This window comes from Cervus canadensis, chromosome 22 (genome assembly GCF_019320065.1).
Source record: "Cervus canadensis isolate Bull #8, Minnesota chromosome 22, ASM1932006v1, whole genome shotgun sequence".
Taxonomy (NCBI): domain Eukaryota; kingdom Metazoa; phylum Chordata; class Mammalia; order Artiodactyla; family Cervidae; genus Cervus; species Cervus canadensis.
This window is the reverse complement of record NC_057407.1, coordinates 14,072,763-14,085,736: the sequence shown is the minus strand read 5'-3', so window position 1 is coordinate 14,085,736 and position 12,974 is coordinate 14,072,763. Positions and strand designations below refer to the sequence as shown.

General features: G+C 40.9%; 1 protein-coding gene across 4 annotated transcripts in view; it reads right to left on the bottom strand.

Moving 5' to 3' along the window:
* Positions 1-12,974, bottom strand: part of CACNA2D3 (calcium voltage-gated channel auxiliary subunit alpha2delta 3) — an 853,893-nt gene that overhangs the window by 468,192 nt on the left and 372,727 nt on the right. For all 4 annotated transcript variants that reach the window (XR_006264409.1, XM_043442153.1, XM_043442156.1 and 1 more), the window contains exon 5: positions 6,963-7,125. Coding sequence is in view for 3 of the 4 variants with exons in the window: in XM_043442153.1 (XP_043298088.1) it covers positions 6,963-7,125 (163 nt within the window). In the remaining variant the exon portion in view is untranslated. The remainder of the gene's footprint in view (positions 1-6,962; positions 7,126-12,974) is intronic.

The following is a 12,974-nucleotide window of genomic DNA, read 5'->3' as shown; positions in this document are numbered from 1 at the left end:
AAAAGATCTTGATGACCCACATAACCATGATGGTGTAATCACTTACCTAGAGCCACACATCCTGGAGTCCAAAGTCAAGTGGGCCTTAGGAAGCATCACTATGAACAAATCCTAGTGGAGGTGATGGAATTCCAGTTGAGCTATTTCAAATCCTAAAAACGCTGCTGCTAAAGTGCTTCACTCAATATGCTACCAAATTTGGAAAACTCAGCAGTGGCCACAGGACTGGAAAAGGTCAGTTTTCATTCTAATTCCAAAGAAGGGCAATGCCAAAGAATGCTCAAACTACTGCACAATTGCACTCAACTCTCACGCTAGCAAAGTAATGCTAAAAATTCTCCAAGCGAGGATTCAACAGTACGTGAACCAAGAAACTCCAGATGTTCAAGTGGGATTTAGAAAAGGCAGAGGAACCATAGATCAAATTGCCAACATGCGTTGGATCTTAGAAAAAGCAAGAGAATTCCAGAAGAACATCTACTTCTGATATACTGACTACGCCAAAGCCTTTGACCGTGTGGATCACAACAAACTGTGGCAAATGCTTCAAGAGATGAGAATACCAGACCACCTTACCTGCCTCCTGAGAAATCTGTATGCAGGCCAAGAAGCAACAGTTAGAACCAAACATGGAACAACGGACTGGTTCCAAATTGGGAAAGGAGTATGTCAAGGTTGTCTACTGTCACCCCATTTATTTAACTTATATATAGAGTACAATATGAGAAATGCTGGGCTGGATGAAGCACAAGCCAGAATCAAGATTCCCAGGAGAAATATCAATAACCTCAGGTATGCAGATGACACCATCCTTAGGGCAGAAAGTGAAGAACTAAAGAGCCTCTTGATGAAAGTGAAAAAGGAGAGTGAAAAAGCTGGCTTAAAACTCAATATTCAAAAAATGAAGATCATGGCATCTGGTCTCATCACTTCATGGCAAATAGATGGGGAAAAAATGGAAAGAGTGACAGACTTTATTTTCTTGGGTTCCAAAATCACTGCAGATGGTGACTGCAGCCATAGAATTAAAAGATGCTTGCTCCTTAGAAGAAAAGTTATGACCAACCTAGATAGCATATTAGGAGAAGTCAATGGCAACCCACTCCAGTACTCTTCCCTGGAGAATCCCAGGGATGGAGGAGCCTCATGGGCTGCCGTCTGTGGGGTCGCACAGAATCGGATACGATGGTAGCGACTTAGCAGCAGCAGCAGCAGACAGCATATTAAAAAGTAGAGGCAAAAAAAAAAAAAAGCAGAGACATTACTTTACCAAACAAGGTCCATCTAATCAAAGCTATGGTTTTTCCAGTAGTCATGTATGGATGTGAGAGTTGGACTGTAAAGAAAGCTGAGCGCTGAAGAATTGATGCTTTTGAACTGCAGTGTTGGAGAAGACTCTTGAGAGTCCCTTGGACTGCAAGGAGATCCAACCAGTCAATCCTAAAGGAAATCAGTCCTGAATATTCATTGGAAGGACTGATGCTGAAGCTGAAGCTCCAATACTTTGGCCACCTGATGGGAAAAACTGACTCACTGGAAAAGACCCTGATGCTGGGAAAGACTGAAGGCAGGAGGAGAAGGGGATGACATAGGATGAGATGGTTGGATGGCATCAACAACTCAATGGACATGAGTTTGAGCAAGCTCCTGGAGTTTGTGATGGACAGGAAAATCTTCTGTGCTTGGGGTTGAAAAGAGTTGGGCACAACTGAGTGACTGAACTGAACTGAACTTTGATGTATTTCCAGTTTTTGGATTTCAACCACTTTAAAATAAAAATATTTGGGAGCCAGAATATTGCCTTTTCCCTTTATAGACACCCTTGCGAAAAATGGCTCACAGGCCGCAGCCTAGACACTGGGGTGGCGTGTAGTCCAGAGAGGACACGGTTAATGAAAATGCTGGGTTCTGATCCTGTTTCTACCAGCTGGGGAACATGTAACCTTTTGTTACTCTCAGTTCAAGTTCTTCCTTTCTTAATCATCATTGCATATGAGAATTAAACAAGCTAATATAGTGATAATCACAGCAGAAAGCACTGGCCTTCATCAGATACAGACTCTCTTCCTGTGCTATTTGACTGCGACATGGTGACATGGGTCTTATTTCCCCTCCAGCAGGTGACAAGAGACAAGGTCAGTGGGCTAGCCACTGCACCCCAACCTACACAAGCATTATTCTTACCTCATTCATGATAATTCTATAAGGTCAGTACTGTTATGACACCCATTTAACAGCTAAGGATGCTGAGGACTGGAGGAAAAGAGAAACTTGCCTACGTTCAGGTACTGGGTGGCCTTCTAAATCATCACCATAACCCCCTAAGAATGTCACTGAGATTATCACCTCTGGTTTCTGAATGTGGAAAATGAGACAAAGCCATTTTATGCAGTCATAGACACATGGGGTCAGCCATGGTGGCAGGTGGTCCTCACCAGACTGGCTCTGGGTGTGGCTCTGGACCCTGGCTGTCCTCTCACACAACCACTGTCTAAAACCTTATTCTCTAGTCTTCTGGGAGAGTCTGTGAGCCACCCAGTGTCCTTTCAAAAAGTATCTTTTCCATGTAAAGCAGCCAGGGTATGTTTCTACTGCTGGCAGATACCATGAGAACATGACAGCCTAGGTGGCATCCCCTACCTCACCCATCGTGGAAAATCCATTATGTAAAGAGCACAGTGCTCAGGGCAAAGGAGGGCACCAACAGGCTGAATCAGCAAGGCCCCTGCCCTCAGAGAATTCCAAGTGGGGAAGGAAAATAACGCATGGAATTTACTTCTGGAACAAAGCGATACTGGAACAAAGGACCAAAGTCACTTACAAAAGAGTGAAGGAATTAAAGAGTTTGTATTGAGCTGATTTTGAAGAACAAGCATTTGGAAAAGCAATAAAGGGGGAGGCAGGGTAACAGAAATGGAGTGAATAATAAGATATAATGGAGGAAAGAGAAAGGCACACTCAATGAATGAAAGGGGTTCTCAAATGGGTAGACAGAGGTGAGAGGTGGGGATGAAGGGGTAGGTTACCAGCAGAGCATATTTCTTTCAAAGACACATATACAAACACACATACCCAGATATACACACACGTATATATTGTGTAATAGGTACGTATGTGTATATGTACCTACATATCTGCTTGTGTAAATTTTATACCATTTCAGCCCATAAATTACTTAAAAGAGTTCAGCTTTATCTGAATCCACTGTCAGATTATCCTCAGTTCTCACAGAAGCATCCTGCACCCTGCTTTATTCATAGAGGAAATGGAGTTGTTCATGGGTTTGAATGGCAAGGGCAGCTAGTCTCCAAAGATGTCTCAACAGATGTAGCAAGACTAGTAGGCTGGAGATGCCAGAGGAGCCACTCAGCAAACATCAGCTGAAGAAGTTTCAGGAAGAAGCTGCTGCACATTTCTAAAGACTTTAGGAACATGGCTCTTTGAATTCTCGTGGCTGGTAGGTCAGTTTACTGTCATGTCACCAACTCGGAACCTGCAGTTTCTATCAGTGCCTTCAAGAAGGGCACCTCAAGCACAGAGGTGAACAGTGACCTGGCTGAACAGCCTGGTAGCAAAAGGCCCAGTCCCGGAGGCAAAAACAGGTAGATTTCATCAGCAAGTTTCATCTATGCCTAGATGTTATGCCCAGGAACACAGCACACAGCAGCGCATAATCAAGGATTGAATCACTCTGCTTGTGCACATGGGGGTTCAAGCTGCCAGGATAGCATGGCCCCCTGTACTGGTTTCCTTCGGTGGGGGCAAGATTTCTAACCCAAGAACATCTCAGCCAGTGACTAAGCTTTGAGCATGTGTTTTTTGTACATGTCATCAATAACTAGATCTGAGCTGGAGGGCACTCTAAACATGAAATACATTTCTGCAACATGAAAAGAAAAAAGACTATTTGGGGCTGGTTTGAATTAGGTAGAATGAGACAGGAATTTTCCCGAAGTCGCCTCCTCCTTTTTTTGGGCAGCTTACTCACTGCCTGGCAGAAACAAGACACAGGGGACTTTAGTCTATGACCCACAGCCTAGCTGGGGGACCACTGAATCTGAATGCTGGTGGTAAGCAGACACCATAAGGGCTGCTGAGGATGACTTTAAATAAAATTATATACCTCCATGACTCAAGAATCTGACTGTCTACTAGGATTCTGCCTAGCAAGCCCTGCGGTCTGTGTGATCAATGGCAGTGCTAGTCCCCTATGTGCTGTCACCACGGAAAGGTACAATTATTCCTTTAAAGCTCAAGGTGCAATTAAATATCTATAATGGTGCTAATAGTTCAAGCAACCTTCAAGCAGCTGCCATATTTTAAAAGATCATTCTGAACTGTTCTACGTCTGGAACTGCTCTGCAAAATCTGAACTTTTCCTCTTCCATTGAGAATGCATTTAATGCTGACAGGATGGTTCCCTTACAGCCACACTGTACAAAAGGTGGTTTCCTTCTCAGCTGGCAGGACGCCTCTGAAGGATTAAACTCCACCTAACAAAGCTAAGCTCAATTCTCTAAGGCTTGCATTCTTAGGAATTTGCTCTCTGAGGAAGAGTCCAAAGTGAAGATTAGGTCACAGGATACAGTTCAATCCACAGCCCACTGAAGGCTACTTGGACTGACATCATTTTCTCTGAGAAAGAATGAAGACAAATGTGTGGCTGCTCACAGGAAAAAACAGTCAGGCCCCCTCTTCAGAGCTCCCACTGTCCCGGGCTTTTAGTAACTGTGGCCAGCAGATGACACACAGTATCCTATGATCTCTTTACCTGTCTGGTCCCTAAGTTCACTGTGAACCTCTCAAGGAAGGGGCTGCATCTGGTTCACCACAGGGGCTCCATTAACCATCAGAATAATTAATGGGACTTCCCTGGTGTCACAGCGGATAAGAATTTGCCTGCCAGTGCAAGGGACAGGGTTAGATCCCTGGTCTGGGAGGATTCCACATGCCATGCAGAAACTAAACCCATGAACCACAACTACTGAGCCCCTGTGCCACAGCTACTGAAGCCCGTGCGCCCTGGAGCCTATGTTCCTGAACAACAGAAGCCACCACAATGAGGAGCCCATGCACTGCAACAAAGAGTAGGCCCTGCTCTCTGCAACTACAGAAAGCCCATGCATAGCAACAAAGACTCAGAGCAATCAAAAATAATAATAAATAAACAAATAAATAATTAAAAAAATTAATGGACAGGGTACTGCTTCACAGAACATCAAGGATGGATAACAGGTCAACTAGGAAAGGGAGATATTAGATATCCAACCTCAAATGACAGGCATGAGAAGAATGCTTCAGAGATGGTGAGTGGGAAGTTCTTTAATTATTGACCACATTCTTTAAACAGTAACCTAAAACAATTTAGAAATGTATATTCATCTTATTTCCCAATAATAATGATGACAACTAAGATGCACTAGGCACTTTCTATGAGCAACTGTTGAGCTAAGACTGTTCAGGCATCATTTCATATTCTCACAATAACCCCCCAAAGGAGGCAGTACACTTATCCCTATTTTACAAAGAGGGAAACTGAGGCTCAGGGAGGCAAAGTTGCTTGCTGAGGATCACAGAGCCAGCAAGAGAAAGAGCAGGATCCAAGCCTTCTCTTGACCACTGCATTCCTGAGATACTGAAACTAGATCCCAATATTTCTGAAACATCAATGGGACATAACAGTAGATTTTTACTTTAAAAATGCCATGTTTTCCTGATTTATTTTGGGGGGAAGACAGTTCTTTGCTTAGGCTCCTCCTTGGTATGACAAAGCAGAGCAAACTCCTACTCAGTAATGGTGAAGAAGAGGAGGGTGATATCCTCCCTCAGTTAACCCCTTTGGACACATCATGTGTTTCATCCCATGATGTTGACACAATTATTATCCATATCCTAGATACAAGAAAACTAAGGTCTAAAGAAAGGAAGTGGTCTCAGTCTTTCAAGATCACATCCAGTAAGAAGTGGAACTCAGGGTCTAACCAGAGTTCCTCTGTTGCCAAAGCCCAATCCGTGGCTACTATTATCCCAATTCAAAGGGGCAGATGGGAATTTGGGGAAAAGAACTCTAGAATCTATGAAAAAACTGGATTTGAGGAACACAAGCCTGAAAACATGGAGCTTCATTAAGATTCATCCTGCCTTGTACTCTAAGTGAAAGTCGCTCAATCATGTCCAATTCTTTGAGTACCCATAGACTGTATAGTCCATGGAACTCTCCAGGCCAGAATACCGGAGTGGGCAGCCATTCCCTTCTCCAGGGGATCTCCTCAACCCAGGGATTGAACCCAGGTCTCCTGCATTGCGGGTGGATTCTTTACCAATTGAATCACCAGGGAAGCCTAAGAATACTGGAGTGGGTAGCCTATCCCTTCTCCAGGGGATCTTCCTGACCCAGGAATTGAACCGGGGTGTCCAGCATTGCAGGCAAACGACAACTAATTCCATGGTAATACCAGGAGCTCCAGAACCCTCAAAACCATCATAAGGAAGGGAGGAAGAAGAGAAAAGGCTCTGTACACTAGAGACTGCAGGTCCAATGTAGCTAACTGTTTTTGTAGCTTAAATGTTTTCTGAGAACACAGTCAATTTATATATTATCTACTGATTTACATATTACCTATGGTTGCTTTTGTGCCAGAACAGCAGAGCTGAGTAGTTGCAACAGAGGCTTTACAGCCTGCAAAGTCTAAGGAATTATTAAATATCTGGCCCTTTAAAGAAAAGTTTGCCAACCTATGGACTGTAAGTTAAGAGAGCCTAATGCAACATGAACCAGAAAAATAGCAAGCACAGAGTCTCCAAGCAGAAGAGGCACACACTTCACCTATACTGCCAATGCTTGAAACACTAGGCTTATAATCGCATTTTTCGAAAAAGCACAATATCTCAAACCAGCTACCCCTGCCCCTCATACCCTGCTCCCTCCACCCTCTTAAAAGACCAGCAGCAGTAAGGCTTACCTTTGTTGTACATGTTCGTTGGCACTTGGACATCACTCAGACTGATGTTCACAGGCAGATTATTAAAATGGTCATTTGGGGCTAAGATGAATTCCTTCCCCAGCTCCAAAAAATTCCCATCTTTGTCCCTTTCATTTATTAGCACGGCATTGAAGTATTCATACTGAAAAAGAAAGTGAAAAAAAAAAGAAAACACAACATGTGGCTTAGAGGAGAAGGCTGTGAACTCAGACCTGGGTATGGCTGACCTGGATGGGCCATCCCCTACACTTGTGAATCTTACTCTAGTCACATAATCTCTTTAAGCCTTTCACACCATCTATGGCTGTTTCTGCACTAGTGTGATATGATAGCACTAGATAAATGTTTCCCAGTATCATTAAGTACTCTTGAAAAACAAATTTAAGAAGCTTCTCAGTACTTCCTTATGTAAATATAGAGAAAACTGCACAAAAACATTTCAATTCTTGAGTTTGAAGATTTTAAAGACTTTACAGACTCTGCCCTTAATCAGCCTAACTTTAAGTAGAAGGAGACTGGAAAACAACAAAAATTAAGTGAATATATAATATGTTAGATAGTCATATTTGCTATTCTAAGTGGTTCCCATATGCCAACTTATCCACTTCTCCTAACAACTCTAAGAACTAGGATTTAAGAGTATTTTCAACTCACAAATGAAGAAATTGAGGTAGAGAGAATTTCTGTATGTTGTCAAAAATTACACCACTGAGAAGCAGAAACAGAATTAAAATAGAGACAGTCTATTTCCAAAGACTGGGCACTTATCTGCTTCACAGTATTGCAAGATGGTGGATGGCAGGGGTGGTTGTAACTATCAGATCAGCAATTTAAAACAAATGTAATTAATATGCTAAGGGAACTACTAGAAAAAGTAGAAAACAGGTAAGATGAAATAGATAAGTAGAGAGACAAATATTCTAATGAACTATCAGAATGAAATGCTAGAAATAAAAAACCCATAACAGAAATGAAGAACACCTATGGCTCACTGCCAGCTGAGACACAGCTGAGGAAATAATTCAGTGAGCCTGAAGCTATATCAGTAGACACTTCTCAAACTGAAAAGCAAAGAAAAAAAAAAAGGAAAAAAATAACAGAATCTTCAAAAACCACGGAACAATTACAAAAAGTGTAACAGATATGTAATGGGAATACCAGAGGAGGAGAAAGAGAAAAAAAGAACAGAAGAAATATGTGAAGTAATATTCCAAAATTAATGACAAACAACAAACCCAATCCAAGAAGTCCAGAAAACATCAAGCACATGAATATTAAAAACAAAAAACAAACAAAAATATACTATACCTAGACATGTCACATCCAAACTACAAAAACCAAAAAGAGAAACTACTAAAGAAAGCCAGAAAGGGGGGAAAGCCTCACCTACAGAGGGACAAAGGCAAGGATTACATCAAGGCTTGTGTTCTGAAAACAGAAAACAAGAGGAGAGCGACATGAACACTCAGTGCTTGAAGAAAAGGCCGACCAGCCTAGAATTTGTATCCAGCAAAATTATCCTTCAAAACTGAAAAATAAGTAAAGACCTCTTCAGACAAATAACAATTCAAGAAATTTTCTGCAAACAGACCTGCCTTGCAAAAAGTGTTAAAAGTCCTTTAAAGGGAGGGAAACAATACACATCAGAAACCCTGATCTACATAAAGAAAAGATAGTTTCACAGAAGAAATAAATAAAAGTAAAATTATTTAATTTTCTTATTTGTAACTGATCTCTCAGATAATAGTTTGATCAAAATAATAATAGCAACAAATTACTGGATTATAAACACTCATGGATAAGTGAAATGAATACCACAGTGTTATGAAGAATAGCAGGGAGAAATTGGGAATATTCTATCATAGTGTCCCATACCATCCATGAAGTGGTACAGGGTTATTTGACAGTGGACTTTTATTAGTTATAAATGCAAAATGCAAACTATAAAACAACCTCTAAACCAATTTTTCAAAAGAAGTATAAATGTTTAGGAAGGAAAAAATACTAATATTATAGTAAAAATATGATATGCTCAATTAAAACCAGACAAGGCATAAAAAGAGTAGAAGACGAAAAAAAGGGCAATGAATAGAAAATGGTTACAAACATGGTACATATTAATCCAATCATATCAGTAATCACTTTAAATGTAAATGGTCTAAATAGATTAGTTAAAAGAGACTGTCAAAGTGGATAAAAAAATAAAAGCTGTCTACAAGAAACTCACCTTAAATATAAAGGACAACTTGATTAAAAGTCAAGGGATAGAGAAAATTTTACCATGCTAACATTAATCAAAAGAAAGCCAGAGTGACCATATTAACTTCAGACAAAGCAGACTTCAAAGCAAGGAAAATTATCAGGAAAAAAACACTGGCATTACATAATGTCAAAGGGGTCGATTCTCCAAGAAGGCATAACAATTTTTAACGTGGATGCACCTAACAGAATATTAAAATATGTGAGATAAAAAATGGCAGAACTACAAGGAGAAACAGCTAATCCTAAACACTACTAAACCAGCACTACTAAAGTTGGAGACTTCAGTACCCCCTCTATCAGTAACTGACAAATCTATCAGGCAGAATATTGTCAACGACAATTTGAACTGAACAGCACAACTGGACCAAACTGACTGTAGGCTACTTCATCCAACAATAGCAGAATAAACATTTTTGTCCAGCTCACATGGAACATTCACTATGAAAAACCACATTCTGAGCCATTAAACACTCTTTAACAAATTTAAAAGAATAGAAATCAGACAAAGTATGCTCTCAGACCACACTGAAATTAAACTATAAATCAACAACAGAAAAATAGCTTGACAAATCCCAAAATATTTGGAGATTAAATAACATATTTCTAAATAACACATGGGTCAAAGAATAAGTCTCAAGATAAATTTTAAACCAAATTAAAATCAAAATACAACTTATCAAAATTTGCAAGATGCAGTAAAAGCAGTGCTTACAGGAAAATTTACAGCATTCAATACATTTATTAGAAAAGAAAATAGATCTAAAATCAATCATCTAAGCTTCTTCTTCAAGAAAGTAGAAAACTAAATCCAAAGCAGAAGGAAAAAATATTTGTTTTAATTTTCCTAAATAGAAATCAATGAAATTGAAAACAGGAAATCAATTAAGAAAATCAATGACTCAAAGAACAAGATGGCAAAGTAGTAGGTGGATGTGGAGTAAATATCTCCATGGATACATCAGGAATACACCTTCAGACATAGAAGTGCATGCAGAACACCAGCTGAGAGTGGCCAGGAGTACCTGACCAGCAGAAAAGAATACATAGACCCACTCAAAACTCTGTAGGACGAAGGAACTATGGGAATAAAGAAGAGTGTTGGTAGGACTGGACCTGCCCTTGGCCGGTGGGTGAACTGAAGCAGGGTTCCGATCCCCACATCCGGGCAATTGTCTGAGTCAGAGAAGAAATATTTAAGGCTGAAAATGAAACTACTAATCTTTGGCAGCCTAAATGGAATGAGAATCAGACAGTCCTTGCTGCAGCCATACATACCCCAGACAGGGACGCAGATCCCCTGGAAGGTGCAGTGGCTGGGAGCTGGCGTTTAGAAATTATGGATCAATCCTCAGGCAAGGGCTGCTGTTGACTGTGGAGAGATGGATCGAGGGAATGTGAGGGAGGAGACTCTGGTGGGAAATGCCTGTGGAGGAAACCTGGGCAGCCATGGAAGCAAGGTGATACTGCAGAATCACGCATAGCGGGTGGAGCCATCACCATAGCCTTTCTCCCCCAACACACCAGCAAGGTGATACTGCAGAATCACGCATAGCGGGTGGAGCCATCACCATAGCCTTTCTCCCCCAACACACCAGCACTGAACAATAGAGAGGCTGGCCCATCAAATGCCTGACGCACTGAACTACAGAGTAGGACCCCACCCAAGGTGCTCCTTTAAGTAACTGATGCAACGAACTACAGAGTAGGATACCAACCAGGGGGGGCCCTCTATGTGCCTGATGCACTGAACAGCAGAGAAGGACCCCAGGCAAGGAAGCCCCCTAAATGCCTGAACAGGCAGAGATATGGAGAAAGACTGGCCAAAGAGGCCTTCTGATCACCAACTACAAGAGGCTTGAAAAAAGACTCTGATAGGGCCATAACTCCTGTGGTGGAGGCAGTCCATGTCCCTACACACTTGGCGCTGCCAGGGTCCCCAAAAGCCAAGCAGCTGCACCACCTTCACACTCAACTCTCACTGGGGCAGAGCTGCCACAAGCTAAAAAAGTCTTGTGTGGGTCACTTGGGTAGTAGCTGACTCTGCAACCCTGTAGACTGTGGTCTGCCAGGCTTCTCTGTCAGAGAGGAGGGGGGTGGGGTTGGGGGTGGGGGGTCTCCAGGCAAGAATACTGGAGTGTATTGGCCAATACTGGTTGCCATACCCTTCTAGAGCACAATACTTCCTGCTGCCCTAGCTGCCAACTCCCCTTAGTACCTAGTGCTGCCAGAACCCCTGTGACCCAAGCAGCTGTACCAGTGGACGACTCACATGCAGAGGTGGGAATAAAACCACAATTGAAACCCAGGGGCAGTGTGACTAAGGAAAAAGACCCAAAACCCTCCCACCAGCTGCACAAGCTGCAGATTAAATCCACAAGATCAACTAGTCAGACTCTGTGTCTACGGAATATATAAAAGGTCATTGAGAGCTCCTACAAAAGAAAACGCACTAGTTCTGATAGCTGTGGACATTGGAGGCAAGAACACAGAGGTGTAGAACCAGATTTGAATCTGAGCTGCCCCCACAGCAGGTCCAGAGATCAGCACAGTGTTAGAGGGCATCCTAGGGAGGTTGAGGTAAACTGAGTGACTCCCAGTGAGGTAAACGACTCTGAAAGTGACTGAAGAAAAACATTTATTATTCTTATGTTTTGACTTGTTCTGTAGATTCTTTGGGATTTTTTTTCCTTCCCCCCACCACCATTGTAGTTATCGATTTTATTGGCACTATGAAATCTAATTAAGCTTTTGAGCTTTTTTTTTTCTCAGTCACATTTTTAATTGTTGTTACAAATCTCTGCCCCTTTGTTGAGCTTTTGAAGTTCTGAGGGGTTTTCCTCTTTTTTTTTCTTTTGTTTTTAATTTTAATTTTTAATTTCATTTTCTAATTTTAATTTTTAAAACCTATTATTATTTTTTCTACATTTATTATTTTGCTTGCTTTTCCTACTGTTCTTTTCCCTTTGCAGTTAATCTTTAACATATATGAATCTTCTTTATCTACCTCTACTTAACTTTGCATATCTATTCTTTTTTTCCTTTCCTCTCAACATATTTGTTAGTTTTATTTTAATTGCTTTATTCCACAATTGGCATCTTGCTTTAGTTTTGTTTTCCAGTTTGTGCTTTAGTTAGTTTTGTTAAGGTAGACATAACTTTTGGTTCCCTTAGTTAGTTTTGTTCTTAACTGGTAAATATAATTTTTTAATTTCCTTTGTTCACTGGGTCATTCACATACATGCATATACAGCCACATGTAAAAGAATGAAATTAGAACACTTCCTAACACCATATGCAAAGATAAACTCAAAATAGATTAAAGACCTAAATATAAGACCAGAAACTATAAAACTCCTAGAGAAAACCAGGTAGAAAACTCACACATAAATCAAAGCAAGATCCTCTATGACCCACCTCCTAAACAGGAGAAAAATCAAATAAATAACCTAACTCTACACCTAAAGCAACTAGAAAAAGAAGAAATGAAGAACCCCAGGGTTAGCAGAAGGAAAGAAATCATAAAAATTAGGGCAGAAATAAATGCAAAAGAAACAAAAGACACCATAGCAAAAATCAACAAAGCTAAAAGCTGGTTCTTTGAGAAAATAAATAAAATAGACAAACCACTAAACAGACTCATCAAGAAAAAAAGGGAGAAGAATTAAATCAATAAAATTAGAAATGAAAATGGAGAAATCACAACAGACAACACAGAAATACAAAGGATCA